The 17,269-nt window shown below is 38.0% G+C and overlaps 2 protein-coding genes across 2 annotated transcripts in view; both read left to right on the top strand.

Moving 5' to 3' along the window:
• The window catches only part of CDC20B (cell division cycle 20B), a 54,676-nt gene that overhangs the window by 19,739 nt on the left and 17,668 nt on the right, over positions 1-17,269 (top strand). The window contains exons 3-6 of the mRNA XM_010966290.3: positions 2,991-3,210; positions 5,564-5,694; positions 8,415-8,508; positions 16,286-16,402. Of these exons, the coding sequence (XP_010964592.1) occupies positions 2,991-3,210; positions 5,564-5,694; positions 8,415-8,508; positions 16,286-16,402 (562 nt within the window). The remainder of the gene's footprint in view (positions 1-2,990; positions 3,211-5,563; positions 5,695-8,414; positions 8,509-16,285; positions 16,403-17,269) is intronic.
• Positions 9,614-14,857, top strand: LOC105077849 (V-type proton ATPase subunit S1-like protein). The gene is given in 4 exon segments (XM_074361405.1): positions 9,614-9,628; positions 11,081-11,142; positions 13,806-14,159; positions 14,161-14,857. Coding segments are annotated over 4 exon segments (681 nt in total). The 3' UTR covers positions 14,411-14,857.

The raw sequence follows: 17,269 nt of genomic DNA, 5'->3' as shown, positions 1-17,269 counted from the left end.
TAGCCCCACAGCCTGAATGGGGCCCACAGACAGGGTTTGCTTCATCCCACAGTGTTTTAAAATGTTTGAATCCCTTGAAAACTTTAAAAGGTAGGGAAATTGATATGAAAAGTCCAAATCTCTAACTTCTATTAAAACATAGTGCCCCTCTGACCCTCTTTCTTGCCGAGGCTGAAACACAGGCCTTCCAGGTGGAGAGAGAGTCACGCCACTCAGTCTCCCTCTAACTGGGGCCGGCTAGCTCCAGCCATTGAGCTGGCCCTGGGATTTCCCCGGAGGAGAGAAACACAAAAGTGGGAAGATGAAAGTCCAAGTGGGCAGTGTTTCTCCCTCCAGACCGGCTTCTGCCAGCTCCTCCCTTGCTGCTCCCCCAGATCTGGGCTTGTGAGTGTGAGGTGCCTGGTGCACATCTCCAGCCCTCAGCCTCTCCCGCTCTCAGCTTTCCTGCTCCTACCCCAAACCCAAGAACAGGGGTAGAGCAATTGAAAGGCAAAAAACCTGACCTGAAACAACACTGAGGCCTCAGGTTCCTGGCTTCTCTTTTTCTGGGGAAGGTGTCCTTTTTGGTGCAGTTTCTGGAGGAAAACAGAGAAAAGCAGTGAGGAGAAAGAGAGAGCGCCTCTCACCAGCCAGAGTGACTGCAGGTGGCCGGGCGATCACCTTCACACCCACTTACTATAAAAACCAAACAAAACCAGTACTCACTGCCTTAATGTTCTAGCCTATCTCCTTCCTGTCTTTTATTTATAGATTGGAGATGGGACCATATTGACATACTCTTATAGGTTCCTTTTTTCACTTGGTAATATAGTAGAAGCATTTGCATGTTTTATTGACTATTGCCCTATTTTTTAAAAAAGTTTTTTTACTGAAGTGAGATCATAAAAATTAAAAACATAAAATTAAACATTTTAAAGTAAAAAATTCAGCAGTATTTAGTACATTCACAGTGTTGTGCAACTACCACCTCTATCTAGTTCCAAAATATTTTCACCATCCCAAAAGAAAACTCGGTACCCATTAAGCAGTTTCTCCACATTTTCTCCTTCCCCCAACCCCTGGAAACTACCAGTTTGTGTTCTGTCTCCGTGGATTTACCTATTCTGATTATTTTATATACGTGGAATCATACAATATGTGACTTTTTGTGTCTAGCTTCTTTCACTTGTCATAATATTTTCAAGTTGTATCCATGTTGTAGCATTTAATCTTCATTCCTTTTTATAGTTAATATTCATATATACATTGCTGTATATGAATATATATATTCCATTCCATACATACATCCCCCTCAATTTATTTATCTATTTCTACCTTCTGGCTATTATGAATAATGCCAGTATGAGCATCTGTGTACCTATATTTGTTTGAGTTTGAGTATCCATTTTCATTTCTCTTGGGTATATACCTAGGAGTTGAAATGCTATTCATATGTAATTCTAGGTTTAACCTTTTGAGGAACTGCCAAACTTTTTCCCACAGCAGCTGCACCATTTTGGATTCCCCTAAGCAATGTATAAAAGTTCTGATTTCTCCGTATCCTCACCAACACTTGTTATCGATTGACAATTGATTATAGCCATCCTAGTGGGTGTGGGGTGGTGCTTCGCTGTGGTTTTGATTTGCATTTCCTTACTGTCTGTCATTATTTCTAATGGCTGCAGAGTATTCTCTTTGCTGGATGTCACATAGTTTACCCAGTTACTTCTCCATCGGTAAACACTGAGTCCCCCTCATCTTTTTGGCCTTAAAAGCACATAGACTGTAGTACACACCAGCGTGTTCTCAGCTGAAGGTGTGGACTGTGGAGTCAGACTGATGAGGTTAGGGTATGGCATCTCCACTTACTGTGTGGTCTTGGGCAATTCACATAACTTCTAAACCTCAGTTTCTTCATTAGCGAAATGGGAATAAATAAAAGACCTGTTTTACCAAGTGTTGGGTCAGCTGAGGTTAGGCACATATTTGAAGGCTTTGGACACACATCACCAAATTGTCCTTTCCAGTTACTAATTGCTCCACCAGCACTGTATGCTTATTTCTAGAACCTTCAACACTGGGAATTGTCATTTAAAAAAATCATTGCTAATGCCTCATTATTGTTTTAAAATTTGCATTTTTTTGATTACTAGTGAGCTTGAATATTTTGAGGACATTTATATATCTCTTTTGTGAATTGCTTTTTTATGTCCCTTGCTCATTTTTTTCTTAGGATGGTGAACTTGTCTAAGTTTCTGTAAAAGCCATTTATATAAGGATATTAACCTAACATGCTTGTCATTTTGTTAAAAAATAATTCACTTCTAGTTTGTCATTTGCATTTTAATTTCACATAGATACATGGCATGGCTCATCACTAAAGGATCTGTAAATACCAAACTCCTGATGTTTCTGAGAGGGGATGGACAGATGTTGAGCAAGTTAGGCCTCAGTTTTCCTATCTGTGAAATGAGATTGGACTAGAAAATTGCTGTTTATTTCCAGATTTGAAATTTTATGATTTTATATAAACATCTTGTATGTTCAGTATTATAGTATTATTCAACTTCATATTTTAATATTATTTTTTATAAAATTAAAAACAATGTTTTTAATTAAGTTTATTTATTTTTTTAAAGGAGATACTGGGAATTGAACCCAGGACCTCATGCATGCTAAGTACTCACTCTACCACTGAGCTATACCTTGCCCCCTTTCAACTTCATATTTTATATTTGTATGTAATAGTAATAAGCATAAAGATAATTACTCCCTAAACTGCTTCGGTATGTCTTGAGACCCTTGAGTAGAAGCTCTACGTATATATGTAATTGTGTTAAATTTATTTTATACATATATTATAAAATAACATTCTCCCAGGTCACAAAAATTAAAAATTTCATATATATATTGCTTGTGTTTTACTAAATGAGTTGTTTATAATTCTCTTTTAAGGAATTTTTGTATCATTGAGGCTGCTATAAATCACTGATCTTTTTGTTGTTAAACAGGTATTTGATGCAGTCAATCCTACATATTCTAACTTTAAGAGCGACTTTGCGAAGAGGCTGTCGGCTGAAGTTCCTGTTGCCAGTAGCCCAATTACCACAAGATGGCGGCAAAGCCAAACCAGGGATCTGGCAGCCCATTCTTTTGGGGAAGAGCATTCAACCACTGACCTCCCACAAACTACGCTGAAGGCAACGCCTGAGAAAGAGACCTTGATTCCAGGTAAGGTAATAGAAATACCACAGGTTAACTCTGAAATCCTTAAAAAAAGATATATTTTTGAGAGAATGTTTGTCTTAAAGAAATACCTAGTGTCACATTTCATCAACTGCTTTTCTTTTTTTCTTCTTTTAAATAAAAAATTTCCAAGGAGGTGATAAGGAAGGGGAGGGCTGAAAAAAAAGCCAAAAGAAAGTATGTTGCATTTTAAAAATGTTTCTGAGATTTATATTTGTAGACGATTACTTTTGTAAAGATTGTAAATATGTATAAACATGTGTATACATTTGTATACACGCAAATATATCTCTTTCTTGTTTTGCAAAGTATCGAATTTTTAATGACTCTGGTAATATTTCTTGTCTAAAACAGTCAGGAAAAAGATATATTAGTAATGAAATAATCAAGTAGGAAATAGGAGAAGAAAAAGATTAAAACAGGAGGGGATGTGTGGAAGAGAAAGAAAAGGAAGGAAAAGGAGAGATACGGAGGGAAGGAGAGAGGAGAAAGGGAGAGAGAAGAAGAAGGAAAAGAAGGAGGAGGAGGAGGAGGGGGGGAGATGGAGTTGGGGAAAGGGAAGGGGGAGAGGAGGAGAATGAGAAGAAGTGAGATAAGGCGAGGGGAGGGAAACAAGAAGAGAGGGAAGAGGAAAGCAAAGGGAAGGAAAGATGAGAGTGGGACCGTCTGATGCCTGCCTGGGGCAGGGACGGGGAATAGGCACCAAAGCCCTGATCTGGTGGGCAGGGATCCAGGATCAACCAGTCAAGCTCTGAAACACAAGCTATCTTTCTAAAATATGTCTCATGTGAGCACAAGCTTTTTTATTCCCATCCTTCAGAAGCAAAATTTGCCACTTCGAGATTTAATTTCTGTGCTTCCTTCTTAAAATCCTAGGCGACATAATTCATTGTCTTATCAGCATGTTTAAGGCAAATGTGAACTGTAATGTCACTCTTTTCTCAATATTAGACACAATGAGGCACTGCAGTCCTGCAGATTGAAAGGGAGCCCAAATACTTTTTTTTTTTTTAAAAAACACCTTTATTGTGGTATGTTTCCTGTACCATAAACCACACGTATTTCAGATGTACACTTTAATGAGTTTTGACAGATGTATACACCAATGAAACCACCACCACTATCAAGATATCTGACATTTCCATCATTCCCCAAGAGGTGCAACCTCTGAGTTCCCAATTTATCCCTTCCCGCTCCCTTTAACCACTGGTAACCATAAGTTTGTTCTCCATGTCTGTGAGTCTGTTTCTGTTTTGTAGATAAGTTTATCTGTGTCCTTTTTTTTTTTTTAGATTCCACGTATGAGTGATATCATATGGCATTTTTCTTTCTCTTGCTGTCTTACTTCACTTAGAATGGATATTGTCATTCCAAATCATTTTTAAGCAATTTAAATTCCCATGGAACAGTATCAATACTGAAAGTAGCTGGTTGAAGCAGTAGGAGATTCAGGGTTGTAAGAAAGGTCTTAGATTTTGGATAGCCCAGGACTCGAGGAGAGGGGCTCTAGGAACACTAGTGACAGTTTATCCAGCCTATGTTTGTCCAAATGCAGAAGGGACTGTCACATGGCAAAAGGCCAAGATACTGAATCCAATGGCCCCTTGAATCCTCTGATGAATAAGTGATATAGCAGATATTTAGTTTTAGAAGATGACTTGTCAAAGTTTTCAGTGCAGTTAAAAGTCTGGTAAAGGGCTTTCTCAATCTTGAGAAGAGAATAGAAATGGATACTAATAATGCAAATGACATTGACTCTTCCATGACTGTAACTTAGGAAGCGTTTCAGCAATGTCATCTCAAACTCGCTTTCTATCTTTGTGCAGTAGGAAGAGGGAGGGGCAAAGTGATTTGCTCATGATCATGTAGTGAACGTCAAAGACCAGATGGCAAGCATCCCATGGTGATTTCCTGGCAGGATGATCACAGCCTGGGAAAACCAGATACTCTTTGTTCCATCATTTTAAACTATTGGACTGTTTGTATCCATTCTTTAAAGGTACAATTGTGTTCTTTCCTTGCAGAGATAAAGTGCTTCTGCTGCTGCTGCTGCTGCAGTTGAGGTCAGGTCCTTAATCTTGGCATTTCCTCCTGGCTCTGGAGGCCACTGAGGCAATTTCTCATCTGGTGTTCACTTATGAACCCAGTACTCTGAATAAGGCCCTGTGCCATCCCTTCCACCCTACTCCACCCCAGAATTTTGGAAAGACGAGGACCTGTGTCTTCACATTCTGTTCTACTGTACATGCCAAGGGCTGAACTCTAAACAAAGGTTTAAAAGATTAAATTGTTTTAAAAATTCAAAATTCAAATTCAAAGCTAAATGTTTTTCTGGCAGGATCCTACAAAGAACCACTGAAGACCCCCAACAGGGGCAATTTTGGAACCATTAACTCTGCTCTCTGTTTTTGCAAGGAACCTCATGCACTGGATGGAAGCTGGAAGGAAAATGTTGCCTCGAAAGGCCAGGTAGGTGGAGAGAGAAAACTGAAGATCTCACACCTTGAGAAGCTCAGAAAACTAGGTCCCAAATGTGACATAAGAGCTGGCTTATCTGCTCTTACAAATCAAGAAGAAAATGATGAGTTCCTGACAGAAAAAAAGAATGCATGAAGGACATGAATAGAGGGAATTCCAAAATGAAATAGAACATCCAACAAATACATAAAAAGTATCCATCAAAAATTAGTATCCATCAAAAAAGAGATGAGACTAACCATCAAAAAGCTAAGATTAAAAATAGAATAAAATTATATGTATTATGCTATGTTTCCTTTCAGCCAAAAGATCTCTTGTGCAATAATTTCCCAACTATTTGGAAAATATGTGGTGAATTGGTCCACCCTTCGCGGTCTCTCTTCCTCTGTAAGATGGCCTTTTAGATATTTCTCTAAAGTCTTTGTTATTGTTGTTTAGTTTCTCAACTAAGTTAATTTAGTTCTTTTAAGTATCTTACTTATTATGGTTTTAAGTTCATAGGAGTCCACCTTAAATCCTTTAAGCACATTAAATACCAGTAGCATGCTTTCAGGTTTATCAAATTCAGTGAAAAGCTCTGAAGGAATCAATGTTTTATTTAGAAAACTTTGAACTGGAAATGTCATAAATTCTCAGTTTAGGCAAAGTTACTCATTAGTGTGTGCCCCCTCTGGCATATATATCTTAACTAGAGGAGCGATAAAATATTGTGACTGTAAAATTTAATTACTTGAACTCATAATCCAGTTGGAAACAAATGTATTAGAGCAGATCTTTTGCTGGTGCCTTATTGTTGGGTAAGGGTTTGGGAGTGGGGGTGGGGAAATGCTCAGGGGGTTCTACTGAGGTAACTATGGGTGCTGTTGAGCTCGTGGCCAGATTACTAGCACCAGATTACTGTCCTTTCCACACTGCTGCTGATTGGAGTTTTTACTGCCCTGAACTTCAGGACTTCCCTTTTCCTTCCCCTTGTGCTGTCTGGTAACTGGTGGCAGCAAAGTTGGTGACTCTGTTCACATGGGATCACAATGGTGTCGGCAAGTTACCATCATCACAGCAATTGTTACCTAGCCAGAAGATCATCGTCCCAGCATCACTGAAGAACCTGGGCAGGGGACAATGGAAATTGTTTTACTGCTTCACGTAGAGCATCTGTTGTCATGACTGGTTAGAAGTCTAACAGTAGCAAGAGTGGTCCAGATACAAAGTGAGGTCTTCCACTTCGACAGTAAATACATGTCTTCATGTGGTCCTCAGAGGTCGTCTGTAGGGGGTTTCCACAGTGAGAACCACACAGCTGTGGAGACATTCAGAATTCTCATATCCACCAGCTCTATGCCAAGTTGCTCATTAAAGCGATAAGTAGCTCTCACCTAGGGAAGAGTATCCCTGGGTACGCTGAGCAGAAGCACACTGGGTGATGCCTTTCTCAGCTGTGTGGTAACTATGGGATTCCAAAGAAGTGAATCTGTGAAGAGTTACACTGAGCTACTGGCCAGCAAGCCATTTCAGGAATGTTTTTATACCAGTACTTTACAAATGGGGGCGATTCTGTTCCCCAAGGGACATAATGTCTGAAGATGTCACTGATGATCACGACCCAGGAGGAGGATGTCTAGTATACAGAGGTTAGGGATGCTGCTAGATGTCCTGTAATGCACAGTACAGTCCCCACAATAACAAATTATCTGTTGCCAAATGCCAATAGTTCTGAGGTTAGGAAACCCTGCCTTCTAATTAGTTATTTTGCTTTGAATACCTGAAAATCAATGTTTCATTGACTGGCAATGCCTATTATGTGACATAATATCTGGGAAGAAAATCAAAATATCAAAATGATGCTTGGCAGAGAGACTTTGTCTGAATTATGATGATCCAGTGGTTAAATGTATTGTAAAGGAGGAAAAAAAAAAAGAGAATCATCTCTGCTTTAACAATTCATTATTGTATTTCTGGAATAAGTACTTTTCTTTCCCCTCACGACTAATTTTCCTGTCTGTTTTTGATTGAAATTGGATGTAAGAATGTCAGAAGTGCTTTTTATATACCAGCCCAGAGAGATAGTAATCAGATTTTTGTGGAAATTTAGGCAATTTACTTAAGCTCTCTGTGGCTCGATGTCCCCATTTCTCATGGGCAAAGGTGTCAGTGGAAAAGGACCTTTAAGATAATTAGTTTAATCCCAGCACATTACAGGTGAGGAAAATTGAGGTCCCAAGAAAACTTCAATAACAGACGGAGGGAACATCTCTGGCTTGAATGCTTGAGAGGCACTCCTTGAAAGAAATCTTTCTGGAAAAAAGCAGCCTTACTAATGCTCAACCTTATGATTTTGAGGAGGTCTTTTAATTTCAGAAAGTACTAGAAATATGACATTTCAGTTCTTGCAGGCTTTGATGATCACTGGCCTATGGTTGGTTTGAGGGCTAAGAGGATTTTTAGGCTAGAAGAATAAAAGAGGATTTTACTCTAGTAATACCTGCCTCTGGAGTTCTTGGGGGAGATTAGAAATAACATACGTAGAACTCTCAGGACTGGGTTCATCACACAGTGGTTAGCTAAGAAACAATGACGATTATTGTACTGCTGGTTTTGGTAATGTGTAGTTTCTGATCTTCCTAGTGAATTACTAGTTTCAACTCTACACCATGCATCGCATCTGAGATATACATATATATTTCTAAATAAGTGTTCTCTTTGTTTGTTTTTAGAAGTGCTTAAACCAGTTATTTTCGACCCAGAAGGTGGCTCAGCATGTGAATGGGAAAATGCAGCTCTGTGAGCAATCCCAGTGCGTTTGGAAAGGTACGGGTCAAAGATTTTCTGTTCGTCCTCTTTCCTACCCTCCTTTCTCCCTGCATCCTTCATTTCTCCCTTATCTTGGAATGTATCATTTTTATATTTATTAGACTAAGTCAACATAATTGTAAAATTTAGATAATTCTCATGATCCTCTGTCTTAACCATCCCCACCTCCACTTCCCGTGTTCTAGGGACAACCACTCTTAGCTCTTTCCGGCTATTCCCCCTGGTATTTACATCTGTTTTCTAAATAATATTTGTAAACTGCTGTTTTGAAAAGTATAGGCTTCATCACAACTTTCTAGCATAGTAAGAACTTAGTTCTCCTCCTTTCTCTTTCATCTCCCTCAATCTATTTATATCACATTCTTAAATAGTAAAATTAGTATTTAATGTTTGAATCATATTACTTTTCAACTATTATTTGCTGCCAAGCCAAGCAGTGTACTTTAACTGTGCCTCTTTTCTAATATAACTCTTTGTTTTTCCTGGAATTGAAAAGTTGCTTTATTTTTTCATTTATTCAGTATCTATGAAACTATGACTTTTTTCCTTAAATGCTCTCATATTTTGTTCCATGGTTATCAATAACCTTCTCCATGTACCTTCCCACAACGTTTCCTGTTTTCTTTGGTGGCCTCCTACCCAGAGCCTGCTGAATGGGCTGCTCTCTTGGCCAGTCCCATGGTCGTAGTTCTGGGACTTCTCTTCTCTGATATCAGAACCACTATTTCCTGGCAGCTATGTTGTGCTCTTTCTGGGTTTGCTCATCTGCTTCCCACATCCCTCCACCTCAGATCTTCTCAGTCCTGCCACCAAAGTGATCTGTCTAAAGTAGAGCAACAGACTTGCAAGCCAAGTCAGAAGAATGGCCACATATAAATTTCAGGCTTATTCTACGTTTACACTTGATTTATAGTTTGGCTGGCTACAAAGTCTAGTTTCATTCAGAATTTTGAAGGTATTGCTTTATTGTTTTCTAGCATCTAATGTTGCTGTTGAGAAGTCATATGCTATTGTGACTTCCTATGCTTTGTATATCATTTGCTTTTTCTCTCTGAATTGCATGTAGAAAAATCTCTTATTATTAGTGTTTAAAAATTTTGTGATGATAAAACTTTGTGTAGGTTTTAGAAAAATCTCATTGTAATTTAAAAGCACATTGGTGGGTCTTTTCAATCTTGGAGACCTATGTCTTTTAGTTCTTGGGAAGTTTCTTGAATTATTCTTTAGTACTTTCTTCACCTTTGTTTTTTTTTTATTTTTTAATAATTTTTAAATTTTATTTATTTATTTTTTAAACTTTTAAAAATTGAGTTATAGTCATTTTACAATGCTGTGTCAAATTCCAGTGTAGAGCACAATTTTTCAGTCGTACATGAACATACATACATTCATTGTCACATTGTCTTTCGCTGTGAGCTACCTCAAGATCCTGTATATATTTCCCTGTGCTACACAGTACAATCTTGTTTATCTATTCTACATTTTGAAATCCCAGTCTGTCCCTTCCCACCCCCCTATCCCCCTGGCAACCACAAGTTTGTATTCTATGTCTATGAGTCTGTTTCTGTTTTGTATTTGTTTTTTGTTTTGTTTTGTCTTTTTAGATTCCGCATATGAGCGATCTCACATGGTATTTGTCTCTCTCTTTCTGGCTTACTTCACTTGGAATGACATTCTCCAGAAACATCCATGTTGCTGCAAATGGCGTTATGTTGTTGGTTTTTATGGCTGAATAGTATTCCATTGTATAAATATACCACATCTTCTTTATCCAGTCATCTGTTGATGGACATTTAGGCTGTTTCCATATCTTGGCTCTTGTAAATAGTGCTGCTATGAACTTTGGGTGCAGGTGTCATTTTGAAGTAGGGTTCCTTCTGGATATATGCCCAGGAGTGGGATTCCTGGGTCATATGATAAGTCTATTCCTAGTCTTTTGAGAAAAGGGAACCCTCCTACACTGCTGGTGGGAATTCAGTTTGGTGCAGCCACCTTCGTTTCTTTTTACCTTCTTTTTACCTTTTTTTCCTGAAATATTGAGCATAATTGTTGGCCCTTCTGGATGAATTCTTTAATTTTCTTATTTTTTTCTATTCTATTTTTTATCTCATTTTTTTCTACTTTCAAAATAGTTACCTCAATTTGTCCACTAGCCTTGCTATTAAACTTTTTATTTTGGCTGTCCTAATTTTAATTTTAAAATTTCTTGGACACTGTCATTCCTCTCTCTCCCCCTTTCACTCTCTCTGTTTCTCCTCTTCTCCTCCTTCCCTCTTTTTTCTGTCCTTCATCCCTCCCTCTTTCTTCCTTCCCTCCCTCCTTGCCTCCTTCCCTCCTTCCTTCCATTTTCCCTTCCTTCCTTCCTTTCTTTCTTTCCTGCAGTGGGGAGATATTGCTGTTGTGGAGTTTCCAGAAGGTCCTCCTTCCATGCTGCATTTAGTGCTCTGACAGTCAAATTTACCCTGAGCCCCACGTGTTCTCCTTCCTACTTCCTCTTTTCATCTTGGAAGTTTTTGTGTCATTCATGAGATTGTTATTATGGTTGGAAAATAATTAATTAGGAGACTAGCTCTGGGAGAGAAACTTAAGAGAACTAGTGGTTCAGTTCATAAAGGCCAAGGAAACTCGCCTGTTATGTTTCCCTTTGGGATAAGATAACTTCGTGCATATGTGTTTTTCATGCCTCTGTTTCCAAGCGGTATAAAGGGGTAAAAATGGAATTAGATGCATAAAAACAGGCACAAAAAGTTTCAGACCCACTGAATATACTTTTGGGAAGTTTGGGAGTGTACAGTTGGGATGAATGAGTGAATCTTATCCTTTCCTTCTTTACTCTTTTCCTTAGAATTATATTTTCTTAAAAGCAAAATAAAATATCTGGGAACATGTCTTCCCTTACTCTCCCATCTTGTGATCTGATCGGCAACAAGTTTGTGTTTCTATAACATGCTGAATATTTGACATGGAATAGAAATTATGTATTCTATGAAGGCAGAGAGCCTGTACCTGTATTATTTTGATATCCTAGGAGATCTTTCTATCTCTATGTATGTATGTATTTATCCATTCATCCATCCATCTTTTTTTTAGACAAGTTTTGGGTTCACAGCAAAATTGAACAGAAAGTACAGAGAATTCTTATATATCCCCTGCCACAACACATACACAACTTCCCCCACTATCAACATCCCACACTAGAATAGTACATTTGTTATAATCGATGAACTTACATTGACACACCATTGTCATCCAAAATCCGTAGTTTACATTAGGATTTTCTCTTGGTGTTGTATATTTGATGGATTTTGACAAATGTGTAGTGGCATGTATCTACCATAATAATTGCACATAGAGCAGCTTCACTGTTCTAAAAATCCTTTGTACTTCACCTATTCACCCCTTCCTCCCTCTCTAATCCCTGGTGAACTTTCACTATATCCATAGTTTTGTCTTTCTTGGACTGTCATATAGTTGGAATAATACAGCATGTAGCCCTTTCAGATTGGCTTCTTTCTCTTAGTAATATGCATTTAAGCTTCCTCCGGGTCTTTTCCTGGCTTGATAGCTCATTTCTTTTTAGCACAGAATGATATTCTATTGTCTGAATGTACCACAGTTCATTTATCCATTCACTTATTCAAAGACATCTTGGTTGCTTCCAAGTTTTGACAATTGTGAACAAAGCTACTGTAAGTGTCTGTGTGAAGGTTTCTGTGTGGACATAAGCTTTCTACTAATTTGGGTAAATACTAAGGTGTGTGACTGCGGGGTTGTATGATAAGAGATGTTCAGTTTTGTATGAAATTGCCAAACTGTCTTCCAGAGTGGCTGTACCATTTTGCATCCCCACTGGCATGAATGAAACCTCCTATTATTTCATATCCTTGCTATGATTCGGTGTTTGTCAGTGGTTTGGTTTTGGCCATTCTAACAGATGTGTAGTGGTGTCTCATTATTGTTTTAATTTACAATTCCTTAATGACATATGATGTTGAACATCTTTTCGTATGTTTATTTGCCATCTGTATATCTTCTTTGGTGACGCATCGAGTTCTTTTGTCCATTTTTTAATCTGGTTTTTTGTTTCCTTATTGTTGAGTTTTAAGAATTTCTTTGTATATTTTGGGTAACTATCCTTTATCACATGTCTTTTGCAAATATTTTTTCTCAGTCTATGGCTTAGCTTCTCATTCTTTTGACATGTCTTTTGCAGAGCAGAAGGGTCTCATTTTAATGAAGTCGAGTATATCAATGATTTCTTTCATAGATCATGCCTTTGTTGTATTTAAAAAGTCACTGCAATATCAAGGACATCTAGATTTTCTCCTATGTTATTTTCTAGGATCCTTATAGTTTTGTGTTTTACTTTTAAGTCTATGATCCATTTTGAGTTAATTTATGTGAAGGATATAAGGTCTGTGTCTAAATTCAGTTTTTTTAAATTGAAGTATAGTTGATTTACAACATTGTATTATTGTCAGGTGTACAGCAAAGTGATTCAGTTATTTTTTTTCCACATTGCATGTGGACGTCTAATTGTTTCAGCATCATTTGTTGAAAGAACTAACTTTTTTCCATTGTACTTACTGCCTTTGCTCCTTTGTCAAAGATCCATTGACCATATTTGTGTGGGTCTATTTCTAGGTTCTCTGTTGAGCTCCATTGATCTTTTTGTCTGTTCTTTTGCCAATATTACACTGTCTTGATTACTATAGCTTTTTAGTGAGTCTTAAAGTCAGATAGTGCAGATCCTCAGCCTGGTTCTTCTCCTTCAATATTAAATTGATATTCTCCATATAAACTTTCAAATCAGCTTGTCAAGCGGGCTTCGTGGAGCTGGAGGGCGGGCAGGTTGGCCCTCAGTGCCTGGTCATGGAAGTTACAGAACCATTCAGAGAACTGCAATTTCTTCTTGAGCCAGATTTGTTTCAGCTCTCGAACATCTTCAAATAAAGAAGTGGTTATAAAGAGTGATCAGCAGAATAATGGAAATATGAAGCCAATGCAGAATTTCACAAAAATACCAGTCACACAGGCTCTCAACTAAAGTCTGAGCAGACAAAGACATTTAGAAAAAGAACCTTGGAATGCATTCAGTCATCATAACCTGGTTAATGTCTCCATGGATGGAATTCCCTGCATTCTCTCCTGGGCCAAAAGAATAACAATTAAATTTAAGAATCAGACCTGGCTGGACCTTACAGAAGAAGCTTTTGGCCAGAAGGCAACAGTGGATGCTGGCAATTCAAATTGCAGTGAAGAAAGTGCCATGTAAGTTGACCCCTTCACTGGAGCAAGCCTTTAGGGTTGTCTCTCAAGTTTGGTGATACTGAAAATCCCAAAGGTCTTGATATAAGACTCACCCTTACCAATTGCAGCAAGTTGTCCAGCCAGAGTTGGTTTAGTTTACACCGAGTTGAGATCATTTTCAATAATTCAGTTCAAGCAACTTTTAATGCAACTGGCATATATGCTCCATCAAGTTACTCCTACCACTGCCAAAGTGTCAGCAGCCTGCAGTGGTACGATGTCCTTTTGTTGCCCAGTGACACCAATGATATGTCAAGCCTGTGGGAGGTCACTTTTGTTGATTTCCAAATCCAAGGCTTTACCATCAAGGGGGGACAATTTGCCAGGGCTCGAGACTGCCTCTTCCTTCTCGCCAGCCATTCTGATCGGCCTGGCAATGTGTCTGGTCCTGCTGCTGGTGTTTGCTTACGCTCTGCATGTGCTTGTCTACCTGCAGTATCTGGACTGGCACCATGATTTCATCACCTCTACAGCCCACTTCCCCCAGATGAAAGCTCGAGATGCAGCAGAGGAGAAGGAGCTGCTCAGGAGCCAGGGAGCCAAATGCTATGAACTGAGAAGCCAACAGATCTGCAAGGTTTATGTTTAACAGCACAGGTCCCTCTCCCTCACAAAGTCCACAATAGGCTCTGAAAGCAGCTGCTTCTGTTCTGTGCTTTTGACTTGTGATACAAGGTTTTCACCAAAAAGCTTGATTTTTTTTTTTAAAGAAAATGCATGCAAAGACTACATCTTGGAGCATCCACTGGCCTTCTTAGATAGGCTTGGAGCAATGAAAAATGTATCTCAGGAATCCCACAGAGGTCAATGTGATTGCTGACCCAAAGTTACCTTGAAAGCAAAAGAATATGTCAAGTTAAGGAGACCACCCAAAAAAGAATGATTCATTATAGAGAAGGAAAAACACATTTGGTCCTCCTTGCCTGTGCCAGTTTGCATGTGATAAGTAGAGAAATAATGTAAGTTTATCTGAAAGTTCTGAATTTAAAATATAAGATACTTTGCATTTTTCAGAAAAAAAATTAGCTTGTCAATATCCACAAAATAACTTGGGATTTTAACTGATATTGCAATGAATCTGTAACTCAAGTTGGGAAGAGCTGACTTCTTAATAATACTGAGACTTACCCATGTACATGGAGTATCTCTTCATTTATTTAGATTTTCTTTGATTAGAGTTTTTAGTTTACCTCATATAGATCTTCTACATGCTTTGTTAGATTTATACCTGTGTATTTCATTTTTGAGGGTACTTACGTAAATGGTGTTGTGCTTTTAACTCTAAATTCCAATTGCTTATTGTGTATATAAGAAAGCAATTGACTTTGTATATTAATCTTATGTCTTGCTATAATCGCTCATTAGTTCCAGAAGTTTTTTGTTGATTCTTTGGGTATTGCTTTTTTTTTTTTTTAAACACAAAACATTATATTAGCTTCAGGTATGCAACAAAATGATATGATACTTGTATATATTGCAAAATGATCACCACAATGAATCTAATTTATAACTACCACCAGACATATTACAGACCTTTTCCCTTGGGATGAGAACTTTTAAGGCCTACTTTTTAAGCACCTTTTAAACATGCAATACATGCTGCACATTACCTCCTCCTGATTTATCTTATAACTGGGGGTTTGTACTTGATTTTTTTGAACCGTTATTGGCAGTGCTTGAGTATGTATTTCTAGTAACCTTGCAGCCTGCACACAACTGCAGGTTTTCATAGTTAACACTGAGACTATGAGTAACAATTTGGCTTCTTGGTATAGCGTTGTGAAGCCCTCATGCTTTTATCAGAATCCATGCGGTCTTAGGGACCACAATCACCTGGGTGGGCTCATTTCCTGTTGATCATTCTCAGTTTGATTAAAAACCAGATGGTTGGAAAGATGAAAAGAGAGTGGCTTGTGGTTTAGACTTAGTGGGGTCTTTTGATGAGAAGTAAAACTGAGCACAAGATATAACCTTGATTTCAGATAACACTAACCAAATGTAACTCTGTGTGCTCTGGTACAGAAATAGTGACAGGAAGAGCCGAAAATTAATGAATCAACAAATATTTTTTGACAAAGACTCAGAGTAGGGCTTAGGTCTACTAGATAATTTTTGATGTGATAGACACATGAACATGCAAACATTACTTTGGTTTTAAAATCTCAAGTGACAGAACAATATTCAAAGCATGATATAGTGTCTCTATGTGTTCCCCACAAGATCTGTCATTACATTTAGGTCTGGTACTCATGTGCTTTTTATTAGAAAATGCCATTGAATATTTTTAAAAAATTGTTTAAATTAATTCTGAGGTCTTTTTTCCCTTTCCTCCCCCTGTAGCTTGCAATTCAATTTTATCATTATGACCGCTTTCTTTTTTGCTCCATTCTCTCTTAATACCTACAAGGATAAATATTATGTTTCCAGGATCATAGAGATATGTAGAACTGTTCATTTCTTATAGGCTGCAGTGATGGAGTCAGAGATGAACGCTTCCATATTCAGAGGTTCAGTGATGTAAACTATTCCATACTCCAACCGGAGGTGAAGATTCATCTTATGGGTCTTCGAAATGACTATTGTAAGTTACTGTTTAGATCATGAATTGAAAATTGAAATGACAAAATGTATCCTGTGCTCTGCATAATCTCTGAAATTTGATTCTGGAAGAACCAGATGACCTTCTGCCTTATGTTTAAATGGTGTACCATCCAAATGTGGTTAATATAGTTGACTTCATTGTGGAATTTTCATATTCAGGAGTGGATATTGTTGGTCTTGGTAGGGCACAAGAAATACACATTTTGTTTTACTGTATTAGAATGAACTGTATAAATAGTGGCCTATTCTTATGCTTATACTTTAAAAAAGGATAAATCTCACCAGTCAAACAACCACATTGGTTTTTTGTCTCTAGCTTCTTCTTATGTCCCTAACTTGTAATCTAGTTGGGAAGACAGGACTAAATCACACTGAACTGCTACCAACATGCCAGTATAGAGTATAAATAATAAATTGTGGGATGTAATGAGTTATAAGGACTGGAAGTATTTCAGTGACCTTTGGGATTGTCTGGAAAGACTTTGTGGAGTTATTCAGACTTGAGCTGGGTCTTGAAAGATGGGTGAGACTTGAAGGAGTGGAGGAGAGAAGATAGGGCATTTTCAGAGATGTTAGTAGCATGAACAAAGGCAGGATGTTGGTAATTACTGATAATTAATGGCAATGAAAAGGATACATTGGGGACTGGTGACTAGGAGACAGATGCAGATTATGGAGGAATTTCAAAAGTTTGGTGTAGATTTTTAGATTTGTTGTGGGAATTCTCAACTAGGAGAAACATCAAAGGAAAACTCAAGGCATGAAATGCGTTTAGTTGGAGGGCTACCAAAAAGTAAGGGGCTATTTTCTCTCCATGAGGAAAATATATGGGAAGAGGGATAAATCT

The sequence above is a fragment of the Camelus bactrianus genome, chromosome 3, assembly GCF_048773025.1.
Source record: "Camelus bactrianus isolate YW-2024 breed Bactrian camel chromosome 3, ASM4877302v1, whole genome shotgun sequence".
NCBI lineage: Eukaryota > Metazoa > Chordata > Mammalia > Artiodactyla > Camelidae > Camelus > Camelus bactrianus.
Note: the sequence above shows the minus strand (reverse complement) of the source record. Positions and strands in the feature narration are given on the sequence as shown.